This window comes from Taudactylus pleione, unplaced genomic scaffold, assembly GCF_031769625.1.
Source record: "Taudactylus pleione unplaced genomic scaffold, aTauple2 ptg001091l, whole genome shotgun sequence".
In the NCBI taxonomy this organism is placed as follows: domain Eukaryota; kingdom Metazoa; phylum Chordata; class Amphibia; order Anura; family Myobatrachidae; genus Taudactylus; species Taudactylus pleione.
The window spans coordinates 2,917,168-2,930,006 of record NW_028285492.1 but is presented as its reverse complement, the minus strand read 5'-3'; the positions used below and the strand labels follow the sequence as shown (position 1 = coordinate 2,930,006).

The 12,839-nt window shown below is 45.6% G+C and overlaps 1 protein-coding gene across 1 annotated transcript in view; it reads left to right on the top strand.

Annotated features, from left to right (window-relative positions):
- The window catches only part of SH3TC1 (SH3 domain and tetratricopeptide repeats 1), an 81,654-nt gene that overhangs the window by 51,263 nt on the left and 17,552 nt on the right, over nt 1–12,839 (top strand). Inside the window, exons 11-13 of the mRNA XM_088461742.1 lie at nt 611–646; nt 5,186–6,868; nt 8,663–8,843. Coding sequence (XP_088317868.1) covers nt 611–646; nt 5,186–6,868; nt 8,663–8,843 — 1,900 coding nt within the window. The remainder of the gene's footprint in view (nt 1–610; nt 647–5,185; nt 6,869–8,662; nt 8,844–12,839) is intronic.

The following is a 12,839-nucleotide window of genomic DNA, read 5'->3' as shown; positions in this document are numbered from 1 at the left end:
TTCCACTCCTGAGAATATCATTTCACAAATTTATGTTACGAGGCACCAAGTGAGCTTTTGACCCGACCTTTCCATTGGCGCAAGTGTACCTAAATGTCCTCCAAGGCTGCATCTGCAGTGGAAGAGAGGTCTGTGCAGGCTGAGGGGAATGGATAGGTGGGGAAGCACATGGCTGAGAGGCATATAATGAATTTGTGGCACAGCTGTGTGGCATATTATGAATTTGCGGCAGTGTTATTAGGTATATTATGATTTTGGTGCTCTGCTGTGTGCAATATTCTATATAGTGTATTATGTGTTTTGGACACTGCTGTATGGCATATTATTAAACTGGCGAGACTGATGCGTGGCATATTATGAACTGGAGGGAGCAGGGGCGGTTGGTGAAATGTTGTTAGGGTGCCTGGAAACCTTGTACCGACCCTGCAGGCGTACTTAGTTTGGCCTAGTAATGCTGCTAATGCAGATACGAGATTTTCTTTTCAAAAATTATCAAAATTACTGCCATGAAATGAAGCCCCATGTAAACTTTGCACAGTAAGAACAATAATATCCTGTGACTAATCATGTAATATCTGTTCTTTTTATTATTATTATTATTTTAATGCAGATCAATGTGAGGGAACAAAAGTCTGCCACAATAGAGGTAAGATTTAAATTACATCCTTTACATATATATTATGTTAAGAACTAGTAATATTATCTTTATTTTGGATGTAAATGTCCCTTTATAATCCTAGAGAAGTGATACGCTTATTTTATCTCTAAGAGGCCTGTTTATCAAATGAATACTGTCCTTAAAACATACGGATATCATGTCTCCTATATTCATAAACACTTGCAACAGCCTCCCCCATAGATCTCTATGGGGTCAGCGATATGGGACTAGTTCACAAACTTTAAGAACCTTTGGATCTGTTCCCGGTGGGCTGGAGCCCCTCCCTCTCCTCCCTCATATGCACATATAACTTCACAGCAACAGCCTCTAATCGGTTGCGATGTTCCAGCTGCGAGTTCTTGCTCTGAAGCTTCTTCCTTTATTGCTGTAAAGAGCGTTGATAGGAGATGATCTTTAATGGGAGTAAGTTTGGTGAATTGATAAATATGTCCTATATGAGTCAGAAGAACATGCTTGTAAGTTATTGATTGTTATATGCATTTCCGTGCGGAAGTGGTAATATGGAATATGTATCTTTATCATTATCATTTTTTTTCTTTACTATATTGGTACTAAAGTTTCTAATAATAAACAAGAGAAAGCAGCCTCTGCTGACCCCACAACAGTAACACATACCATAATCAGCATTTACTGGATGGATAACAAAATACATCAGGCTTATCGTGACAAAAACCTTTTATTGATATGCAATAATTAGAATGATTGATCTCCTGAATGTGAGTTAATATAGTCAATTTAAATAAATTATGTTAATTCAGATGTGTTAAGCAAAAAAATAAAATAAAAATCTAATAAAAATACAGTATATGTATAAAAGTCTACCTAAATTTAGGCGTACAGTATAATATAACCCCATAAAAAGTATGACCAGTGAATTACAATGCTATATATTATAGGAGAATCCCTCAATTCTGAATGTATCCAAAATAATGAATACATAAATCTAATTGTCCATATGATAATACAACTGTGAGAAAGTTACTTTCAGCTGCTTGATTTCAATGTGTACCAAGCCTTGATGAGTAAAAATCAAGAAAGAAGAGACCAGCGCTATGAACCTTCTGAAAATATACTAATATATAGATAAACAACGGTGTCTGGGATCCGACACATGACACACAGAACCAATTCATATTTGTAATCCTCAAATACCATCCTCAATCAGATCCAGTAAATCCCTATGGAGTATGGAGGCATACAAAGTGTACACATGTGATACGGCAACTGTGCCATAAAGGACAGAACAACTCCATGAACTCATCAGGTAGTTTCCACCCAATATTTGGCCAAATTGGCCTTAGGATCTTTAAAGTGGGATGTCAAAAAGGCGGAGGGCATCTGGACATTATCTCCACAGCACAGTGCGCCGATTTTTATTTAATTCAACCTCCACTAAGACTCTGCTGCTGGAATTGTATTCCTTATAGAATGAATGGTGCCCGACCACTTTAGCTGGATTTGGATTTGGCTCTGATTCGTTGTCTGGCTTTGGATTTGGGTTTGGATTTGCCAAACCTGCCATGACTGGATTTGGATTTTGTTTTACAAAAAATGCCCCAAAAAGCTAAAATCACATAATTTGGGCTTTTTTTGTTCCTAGAGTATTAGTAACCTAAATAACATTAATTTGAAGTAATTTCCAGTCAATTTAGACCACCTCACAGCTCACAATATTGTTTTCACCATTATTAGCCAAAGGCTGCAGTGAGCTGGCTGGTTACTAAGTGACAGAGCAGGGGCACAGATACCGCAGTTTAAAGCACATCTATGAATCATTGCCACACAGCAGTGGCAGAAATGAAAAATGAAAGGTAGTGCAAGAAATTGTCCTTGGACCCTCCCACCCGCCCAGTAGAGTAAGGCCAGCAGAGTCACAGTACTTGTATACACAGTGAGCTATGGCCCAAGGAGTCACAGTGCTTGTATACACATTGCGGTACAGCCAGCAAAGTCACAGTGCTTGTTTACACAGTGGGCTACTGCCCAAGGAGTCACAGTGCTTGTATACACAGTGGGCTAAGGCCTAAGGAATTATGGTGCTTGTATACACAGAAGGCTACGGCCCAAGGAGTCACGGTGCTTGTATACACAGAGGGCTATTGCCCAAGGAGTCAAAGTGCTTGTATACACAGTGGGCTAAGGCCCAAGGAGTTACGGTGCTTGTATACACAGTGGGGTACGGCCAGCAGAGTCACAGTACTTGTATGCACAGTGGGCTATGGCCCAAGGAGTCACAGTGCTTGTATACACATTGCGGTACGGCCAGCAAAGTCACAGTGCTTGTTTACACAGTGGGCTACTGCCCAAGGAGTCACAGTGCTTGTATACACAGTGGGCTAAGGCCTAAGGAGTTACGGTGCTTGTATACACAGAAGGCTACAGCCCAAGGAGTCACGGTGCTTGTATACACAGAGGGCTACTGCCCAAGGAGTCACAGTGCTTGTATATACAGTGGGCTAAGGCCCAAGGAGTTACGGTGCTTGTATACACAGAGGGCTATGGCCCAAGGAGTCACGGTGCTTGTATACACAGAGGGCTACTGCCCAAGGAGTCACAGTGCCTGTATACACATTGCACTGCGGCCAGCAAAGTCACAGTACTTGTTTACACAGTTGCTACTGCCCAAGGAGTTACGGTGCTTGTATACACAGTGGGCTAAGGCCCAAGGAGTTACGGTGCTTGTATACACAGAGGGCTACGGCCCAAGGAGTCACAGTGCTTGTATACACAGTGGGGTACAGCACCCAAAAAGTTTTTTTTTAACTTTTAACTTTCTTGAAAGTTTTGTTTATTTTTTAAACTTTTTTTTTGTACACACAGCCACTTGTGAGTCTCGACACTTTAATTAGCAGAGTATAGCGCAGCATACATTAGCGTGCAGTGTGCCCCTTATACAGTCACTTTACCAGCACAGCCACTTGTGAGTCTCTGGACACAGCCACTTAATAAGCAGAGCATACATCAGGGTGCAGTGTTCCCCCTTACACAGTCACTTTGCCATCACAGCCACTTGTGAGTCTCTGTACACAACCAGTATCACTATCAGCAGAGCAGTGAGCAGCGTGCGGAGCGTGGGAGTGAAATGGCACTAAGTCCCGGTCTCGGCGCCTTATGTAGAGGTGAAGTCTTGCGAGAATCCGACGTCAGGAGGATGATATTAGGCCTTGCAGTGGGATCCGACTTAGGTGGGAAAACCCGAGCCATGGCTTGGGTGCTCTCGGATCCCCACTGTTCTGAGCGGTTCGGATACCACTCAAGTGACTGAGATTAAAACGCCACTTTACAGCTACATTAGCGGCAAACACATCAGGTAACTATGTATATACCTACAGTGGAGGTATATTAATATCCCGATGACCATTTGAACATTGTGCTATTTAAACAAGCTCCCTGCAAAGTGGACATACAGTATATATATACATTTTAAGTCCTACAAATAAATATACGGAATTTGCTTGTGGGCTTATTAGCAGTGATTTTACTCGAAGAAATTTTTTCCTGCTTTACGCAGCTGTGAAGATTAATCTAGCCACATTAATTCTATTTATTTTTATGCTGGAGCTGTGGGATTTTTAAATACTTTTATTGTTATTACTGTTGCATTTTAGACAATTATAGATACTTTTACATGTTTCAGTGTATTGATACAATTTCAGTGTTGTTTCTTACATGCATTCATTATTATTTTTCATAGGTTTTTTTTGCATATGTGTTTTAATAAATTATATTTTATAAATTTATGGGTACATTTTTCACTTTTCACAGCTGTTTTTCTATGTTTATATGTCAAAAATGTGCATCTTGTTATCCCCAAATAGGTCCAGAAAGGTCCAAATGTGCTGACAATCCATTGAAATATCAACTGACGCATTTAATTAGTCCCATTGTAACTTCATCAGAGGAATTATAGTTATATATAGTGAAACCACAATCATTAAAGTGGGAGGCAAGTGAAGCTACTGTAGTTCCACTTCTTTAAATTAAACAACCAATGATCTAACTGCTGGCTTCATTTACTCATGTTCTCAAATACGTGTTTTGGGTGCCAGACCTGAGCCCAGCAAGTCTACAGATGTGCTGCCGCTGAATGTAAGGGCCTAAATGGCTAACTAATAATGAGACACTAAGCCAAATACTCAGGTAAACTTTGCCTTCCATGATATGTGAAACTATTAGCCTATTGTTGAGTAGGTGACTGTACAGCTGCGGGCAGTTATATTTTGGCTGATCGTGCCACAAACGTGCGCATGCATCACGCCATGCGATTCCTCGTGACTGCATATGCCACGCTATGGCATGCACTGCGATCGCACCATACATTCCTATGGAGGCGCTGTTGCGTACGCAGTGCGTTTATACGGTCGCGGGTGCGTGTCTCACGCTATGCATGGCATGATCCACCGCGCCATCGGCAACAATATAGCTGGGCATATCTGTAGGCTGACATCTAACGTACATGCATAAAATTATCATATTAATATAGATTGCTTTCTTCTTCCTTTTCAGAAATCTCATGCACAACATCCAGCACTAACACAAATAGCCTGAAAGACAAGTTAGAGAATTTTTTGGCAATGCCCAGCACTTGTTTACCTCGTCCTCATGCCTCCAATGACGTGCAAGCAAAGAGAACTGACTCTTTTGAGGTCCAGACCATCTGTGATGAGTATGTGGACCCCAGTTTCTGTATTTGTGAGGAAGAGGAAAAATATGAATCATTACAGTCATTACTCTTGTTTCTGAATAGTGAAAAATTTCTCCCAAGCTTCACCAAGCTCTATGATATCTCATACAGCTTTTTGAAGGCCACATTTCATGGATACGATGATGAAGAAGAATTGGTTCGGTATCTCAGCATAGCACGGGAAGCAGCAAAGAAATCCAGTATGATGTGGTCTCAGGCAAGAATATGCTTTCTTCTGGGTAGGCTATGTACTAAGAAACATAAGTTCTCCCAAGCAAGAGTTTACTTTGAAGAAGCCATGGGCGTAATCAATGGTGACTTCTCTGATATTTTCCTCTTTACTGCTGTCCACATGAACTTGAATGCTATATACCTAAAACAAAAATCCAAGGAGAAATGTATTCAAATGATTGACAAATCTTCCGCTTTAATCCTTGGACTTCAAAAGTATATTAATTGCACAGACATAGAATCTGTGATTCTGAAATACGCCCTGAAAAAGGCAATACTAAGTCAAGACCGGAACAGTGAAATAAAAGTGTGCCGATTTTTGGCCAAAACATGCATCAACCTAAGACAATTCAGTGAAGCGTTGCCATTCATAGAGCGATTACAGGTCTTCAACAACACGACAGGCTCAAATAAGGACTCATTACCAAGATACTACCTCCAATTGGCTGACATGTACAGTCACAAGTGTTTGCCACACTTGACCTTAAGCTGTGTTAATGTGGCCTCACGGATCTCTAGCAGCTTCATGGACTCTTTAAGAAGGGTTGCCTTCATCATAGAAAACACTTCTAAACTATGTGGAATGAAAAAGCAAGGGAACATATTTCCTGCTCAGGTTGCATTTCACCTAAGGCATGCCCTTAAATTGGTGGTCACCGACCAAGAGCAGGAGCTCTGCACTTCTATATATCTGAGCTTAGCTGAATTGTGCATAAGTCACAGATTGTATAAAGAGGCTTATTTGTACATCATGAAGGTGGTGGACACCAGTCTCACCATTGATATGAAACAAAGGTTGGATATTTTGGTTGTACTTGCTTGGCTGTATATGCTCGATGGAGAGAATACTGTGGCTCTCCATATCTTGAACACTGTGGTTTCGTTGGCCTTTTGCACACAACTGCAGCTGGGAATTGTGCACAATCTCATTGGCATTGCTCTGAGACGAGAAAATAAGATTAAAAATGCTGCTGAACACTACTGCAAAGCTTTGCAGATCTCAAAGAACATGGACAGCGAGCAAAACCAGGGGGCTGCACTGGCCAACTTTGGCGCCCTATGCTTGCACTTAGATGCCCGATTTGTAGCAGAACAATTCTTAGCTAAATCCGTAGCCATTTATTCCAAGCTTCCAATTATGGATACTAGCAGTGACTTTATCATTGTTTTGCTTATGCTTGGACAGCATTACATTACTGGAGGACATAAGGAAAAGGGACGGTTTTATTATGAGTGGGCCCTCCTAGTGGCAATGGCGACAAACAATTTAGAAGGTATGTTCTATTTCGATAGTTCAACCTTTGTGTTGCCGATTTATTTAAAAAAAAAAAAAATTGTCAATCATAATTTAATCATATTTGGTACTAATCTGCAGTTTTCAAATTATTATATTTAATAACAATGTTATGATCATTTTGTAGAGTAAATTCATTAAAAGGATGCAGGATTATTTAAATCTAAATGAGGGGTCAACAAGGGGTCGCAATCCCAATTGTGCCTCTCAAATTTAAAGCACTGTTCTGCCCCCCCCCCCTAAATATAATAATGAGAAGTATATCTGCTAGCTAACTGCCAATTCATCAGCCTACAACCATAATATACAATACTCCAGTGACAATACTAAACGATGTAGAAACAAAATAGTAAAAAAGTGATGTAAGGATGTGAGATTAGTGGCACCAGGTGAATGTCCTGGAGGCTTTCCCCTAATATTGCTGCTTTTCCCAAGTCAGACTCCCTGGTACATTTTACACAACTATATCGGCTGTTATCCACTACACAACATTACAGAGCGATTGCACGATTACGACATCGTAATCATGCAATCGCTCAGTAATCGGACACAAATCGCGCACATTAATGTTGGAAATGACCAGCGATGCGCGCTCCTGCTGGTCGTTTCCGACATCAATCATCGCCTGAACATGCTGGTCAATCTGCCGATAATGACAGATAAACCATGTTCGGGAATGATTGCTGTGCCTACACTGAACGACTGAGCGATTACAATGTTGTAATCATGCAGTCGTTTTTTGGTCTGCTAGTGGATGTGCGGCTTTACATACTAGGTGTTATTTATTTCTATAAACATTTTCATCTTAATGATTTTCATCCCACCACCTGCCGATGGGGAAGCAGTCGGGAAACCGCGGAGGCAATCCCGATCCCTGGCTTTCCTGTCTAATCCTGGCAAGGTATAAATGACAGGCGTCGAAATCCTGACACCTGTCATTAGACCTATGCCAGGAGCCCGGCACCCGGCTTACCAATCGAAGGTAAGCCGGACGCTGGGCGCGGACAGCCGCAGGGGGGAGGGTTAGTTTTAGGGCTCCTGGGGGGGGACTTAGGGTTAGGCACCCCCCGGGAGGGGTAGGTTTAGCCTAGGGGAAGGGGGGGTTAGAGTTAGGCACCCCCGGGAGGAGGTTAGGGTTAGGCACCCACCCGGGAGACTTAGGTTTAGGCAGCGGGGAAGGGGTGGTTAGGTTTAGGCACTTAGAGGGGGGATTAGGGTTAGGCACTGGGGGGGTAGTTAGGGTTAAGCACCCCTAAGGGAGGATTAGGGGGGGGGAAGATTTGCGGTACTTACTTTTAGCAGCAGTCGGGTTCTTCACCCCTGCCGATGACGTGTGGAATTATACATTTGGTGGCCCTGTCTCCACTCATCCATGTTTCCATAAATTAGACTCTCCAATGACTATCCAGGTCCATGAATATTTCTATCCCACTATTGTCCCTCTGCCCTCCTTATCCCATATATTTGTTCATTATTCCCACAAACAGCATTTGATGATGCAAATTATTACAGGGCAGCAGTGGAGAACCCACAATTGAGGCACCTACTGAATTTCAAACTGAGAGGTCTAAATAAAGTGGATGGAGATAAGCTACCAACAAATTAGCTCATAACTGTCAGTTTACAGGCTGTGTTTGAAAAATGACAGTTAGGAGCTGATTGGTTGGTAATTTATCTCCATCCACTTTATATCTGTCCAAGGCTTTGTACATAGACCCCATAGACTTCTATTCAGAATAGACAAAACCACTGAGTTCTGTTTCTTTTTGGACAGGTCAGCTTCATGCCGTCCAGCTCTTGTGCCATTTTTACAACACGCTTGTGGTAAATGAGGCTCAATGCATTATCTACAATGAGTACCAGCTGTCCTTAGCCAGGAAAATGTCTGACAAGGTGTTGGAGGGTCAAGTACTTGAAAGGATTAGCCAGCTCTTCTTATCTCTGGGCACTGAAAGGTCAGTTGGAAATGTACAGTAAACATACATTTATTTGTAATTGATCATATCATTTACGAATTATCTTTCCTATTTGTATCCTTTAATGTTTGTATTACACTGGTTTATATGTGCATATTACTCCACATTTAAGTATCACCTCTGTGAAAAGGGATTTGATTAAAAGTAGAGATGAGTGGTTCGTCTTTAGCTCGGGTCTTCCCGCCAAGTTCGGATCTCAGAATGAGGCGAAACGTCATCTTTCACAGACACCTTGGCACAGATGTCCAGGGCTGCCATCAGTAATGATGGGGCCCGGGACTGACAAAATAGGCAGGGCCCCTCCCCTTAGGTGGGGAGGGCAGTTTGTCAGAGGTGGGCATCGCTGTGGATAATGTGGGTGAACAGCATGATGGTGAGGGTAAAGGTGTGAGAGCGAGAGCAGGGTGTGAATGTGAGAGCAGGGTGTGAGTGTGAGAGCAGGGTGTGAGTGTGAGTGCAGGGGGAGGGTGTGAGTGTGAGAGCAGGGTGTGAGTGTGAGAGCAGGGTGTGAGTGTGAGAGCAGGGGGAGGGTGTGAGAGCAGGGGGAGGGTGTGAGAGTAGGGGGAGGGTGTGAGAGCAGTGTGAGGGTGTGAGTGTGAGAGCAGGGTGTGAGTGTGAGAGCAGGGTGTGAGTGTGAGAGCAGGGGGAGGGTGTGAGTGTGAGAGCAGGGTGAGGGTGTGGGAGCAGGGGGAGGGTGTGAGTGTGAGAGCAGGGTGAGGGTGTGAGAGCAGGGGGAGGGTGTGAGAGCAGAGTGAGTGAGAGCAGGGTGAGGGTGTGAGAGCAGGGGGAGGGTGTGAGAGCAGGGGGAGGGTGTGAGTGTGAGAGCAGGGGGAGGGTGTGAGAGCAGTGTGAGGGTGTGAGTGTGAGAGCAGGGTGTGAGTGTGAGAGCAGGGTGAGGGTGTGAGAGCAGGGGGAGGGTGTGAGAGCAGGGGGAGGGTGTGAGAGCAGGGGGAGGGTGTGAGTGTGAGAGCAGGGGGAGGGTGTGAGAGCAGTGTGAGGGTGTGAGTGTGAGAGCAGGGTGTGAGTGTGAGAGCAGGGTGAGGGTGTGAGAGCAGGGGGAGGGTGTGAGTGTGAGAGCAGGGTGTGAGTGTGAGAGCAGGGGGAGGGTGTGAGAGCAGGGGGAGGGTGTGAGAGCAGTGTGAGAGTGTGAGAGCAGGGTGTGAGTGTGAGAGCAGGGGGAGGGTGTGAGAGCAGGGGGAGGGTGTGAGAGCAGGGTGAGTGAGAGCAGGGTGAGGGTGAGTGTGAGAGCAGGGTGAGGGTGTGAGAGCAGGGGGAGGGTGTGAGAGCAGGGTGAGTGAGAGCAGGGTGAGGGTGAGTGTGAGAGCAGGGTGAGGGTGTGAGAGCAGGGGGAGGGTGTGAGTGTGAGAGCAGGGGCAGGGTGTGAGAGCAGGGGGAGGGTGTGAGAGCAGGGGGAGGGTGAGGGTGTGAGAGCAGGGGGAGGGTGTGAGAGCAGGGGGAGGGTGTGAGTGAGAGAAGGGGGAGGGTGTGAGAGCAGGGGGAGGGTGTGAGTGTGAGACCAGGGGGAGGGTGTGAGAGCAGGGGGAGGGTGTGAGAGAAGGGGGAGGGTGTGAGTGTGAGACCAGGGGGAGGGTGTAAGAGCAGGGTGAGGGTGTGATAGCAGGGGGAGGGTGTGAGTGTGAGAGCAGGGTGAGGGTGTGATAGCAGGGGGAGGGTGTGATAGCAGGGGGAGGGTGTGAGTGTGAGAGCAGTAGTCTATGTACCTGATCAGTCTCCAGCCTCTCCTGCTCCTGCCGTCCTTCCTCTGCACCACACGCGGCGGCTGTAAATAGCATCTCCGCCCACAGCTGCTGCTCCCTCTCTCCCCGGCTGCTGTCTTCCTTGCACAGCCTCTCCCTGCTGCTCCTGCTCCAGCCATGCTGCGCACATTTACCCGGACAGAGAGAGAGGGACCCGGGGGGCAGGCAACGCAGTTTGAATATAGCACTGGTCTCAAGCTGATCGGAGCTTGCAGACTGGCAGCCAATCAGGAGCTGCAGCTGCGGCCGCTCCTGATTGGCTGCCGGTCCCCAAGCTCCGATCAGCTTGCGGAAAGCTCCAAATTGAAAATACCGCCGGCATATGTCCGCTACGCTGCTTCCGCTGCTACCCGGGCCCCCTTTCAGTCCGGGCCCGGGACTATAGTTCCGGCAGTCCCCCCCTGATGGCGGCCCTGCAGATGTCAATGACGTTTTGCCTTGTTCTGAGATCCAGACTTGACTGGAAGATCTGGGCCAAAGCCGAACCGCTCATTTCTAATTAAAAGTAATGTCCTGATCATTGCCACTTCGGAGGATATGTAACCATCAGGTTATTAATTATGAGAATTTATATGCCCCTCATGCATCCTTGAAGCTCATTAGAGTAACAGGGATACAGTCAAAATGCCGACGGCCGGGAGGCTGTCTGTCTAAATCCCAGTGTCGAAATACTGACACGAGACTAAAGACAGGAGTAGAAACCCCAACGCCCGTCTAAATTCCGACGCCGAAATCTAGACGGACGGCTTCCCGAACAAGGGTAAGCCGAGCAGTGTAAGAGCTTAGCCCCGCTGGGGGGGGGGGGGGAGAATTAGGTTTAGGGAGCAGGGTGGGGGGAGGGTTAGGTTTAGGGTGCGGGGAGGAGAGGTTAGGTTTAGAGGTTTAGGCACCCCTGGGGGGAGGTTAGGGTTAGGCACCACTAAAGGAAGGTTAGGGTTAGAGGGGGGAGAGGGGAGAGTTAGGGTACTTACCAGCCCCAGTCGGGATTTTGAGCGTTCGGACTTGCGGCGTCAGGATTTAGTCAGATAGTTTCCCGGCCGTCGCCATTTCATACCCAACCCATGTAGCAATGTAGCAGCTAGCCTACACTCAGAAAGGAAAAGCTTGACCCACCGATGATTGGCCGGCTCCTCCAATCACAGGCAATGAAACTTATTCCTCTTCTGCTTCTGTCACCATCCTCATGGGTTAACCGACGCACATGCCTGTAAAAAGGGAGAGAACTATTGGGATTCTAACCTAATATTATTATTTTTTTATTTTCTCCTTGCATTTATTTAGCGCAAACATTGAGGGATGAATGAACACAAATGTTTTTGCTATTGCACTTTACTTAGTTTCTTTAACGGTGCTAGAAAATCTGCTGGCAAATGGCAACATTTTCTACATTTGCATTAATTGCTTAATCTTCCCCCTAATTCCTTTCCCGGCTCTTAGAGCTCTCCTGCCAATCTAATTGAAATATTTGGTATATTTAGTAAGTGGCTGCTTTGGAATTTACAAGGACAATATTAGTGAATGCATAACACTCCTAGTTATTGCCCTTCTAAATCCTGCAGCCAGACCAGCCGACAAGCGGTGGCTTTAAAAAGACGTGGCTTAGTAAATATACCCCGTGGTATCCTCCTGGGTGTGTGGCCTGATTAATTCAGATATATGACACCTTCTTCAGATGTAGTGTAAGGACATTTTAGTGGACACGCCCAAGTCATGAAAATATGAACCAGGCAATGAGGGAGCAGACACAACTTCCTAAACCTGTGCATAGCCTGCACCAAGGTATAGCCTATCAGCATGGGGGAGATTTATCAAACCTTATATAGAGGACAAGTGGCGGTGCTGGCCCATAGCCAGGGGCGCTGAGAGGGGGGGGAGCAGGTACAGATTACCTGGGCTGCAAAACTTTTTTGGGGGGGGTAAGGGGGCGTGGCCACACCTCCCATTATTAGGCTACACCCCCTGTTACCCGGCCCCGCCGCTGCTCTTGGCAGGCCTGGCCATAGCAACCAATCAGCTTCAAGCTATCACGTATCTAGTACATTCTATAAAATGACAGCTACAATCTGATTGGTGCTATGGGCAACACCTCCACTTGTCTTCTATAGAAGGTTTGATAAATCTTCCTCCATGTCTAATATGACAATAGTGAGTCGCTCTACCCTACCCCTTACTTCTTCCTTTACCCTCCACTGTGCATTTGGTTGTATTGTTGTGTTAG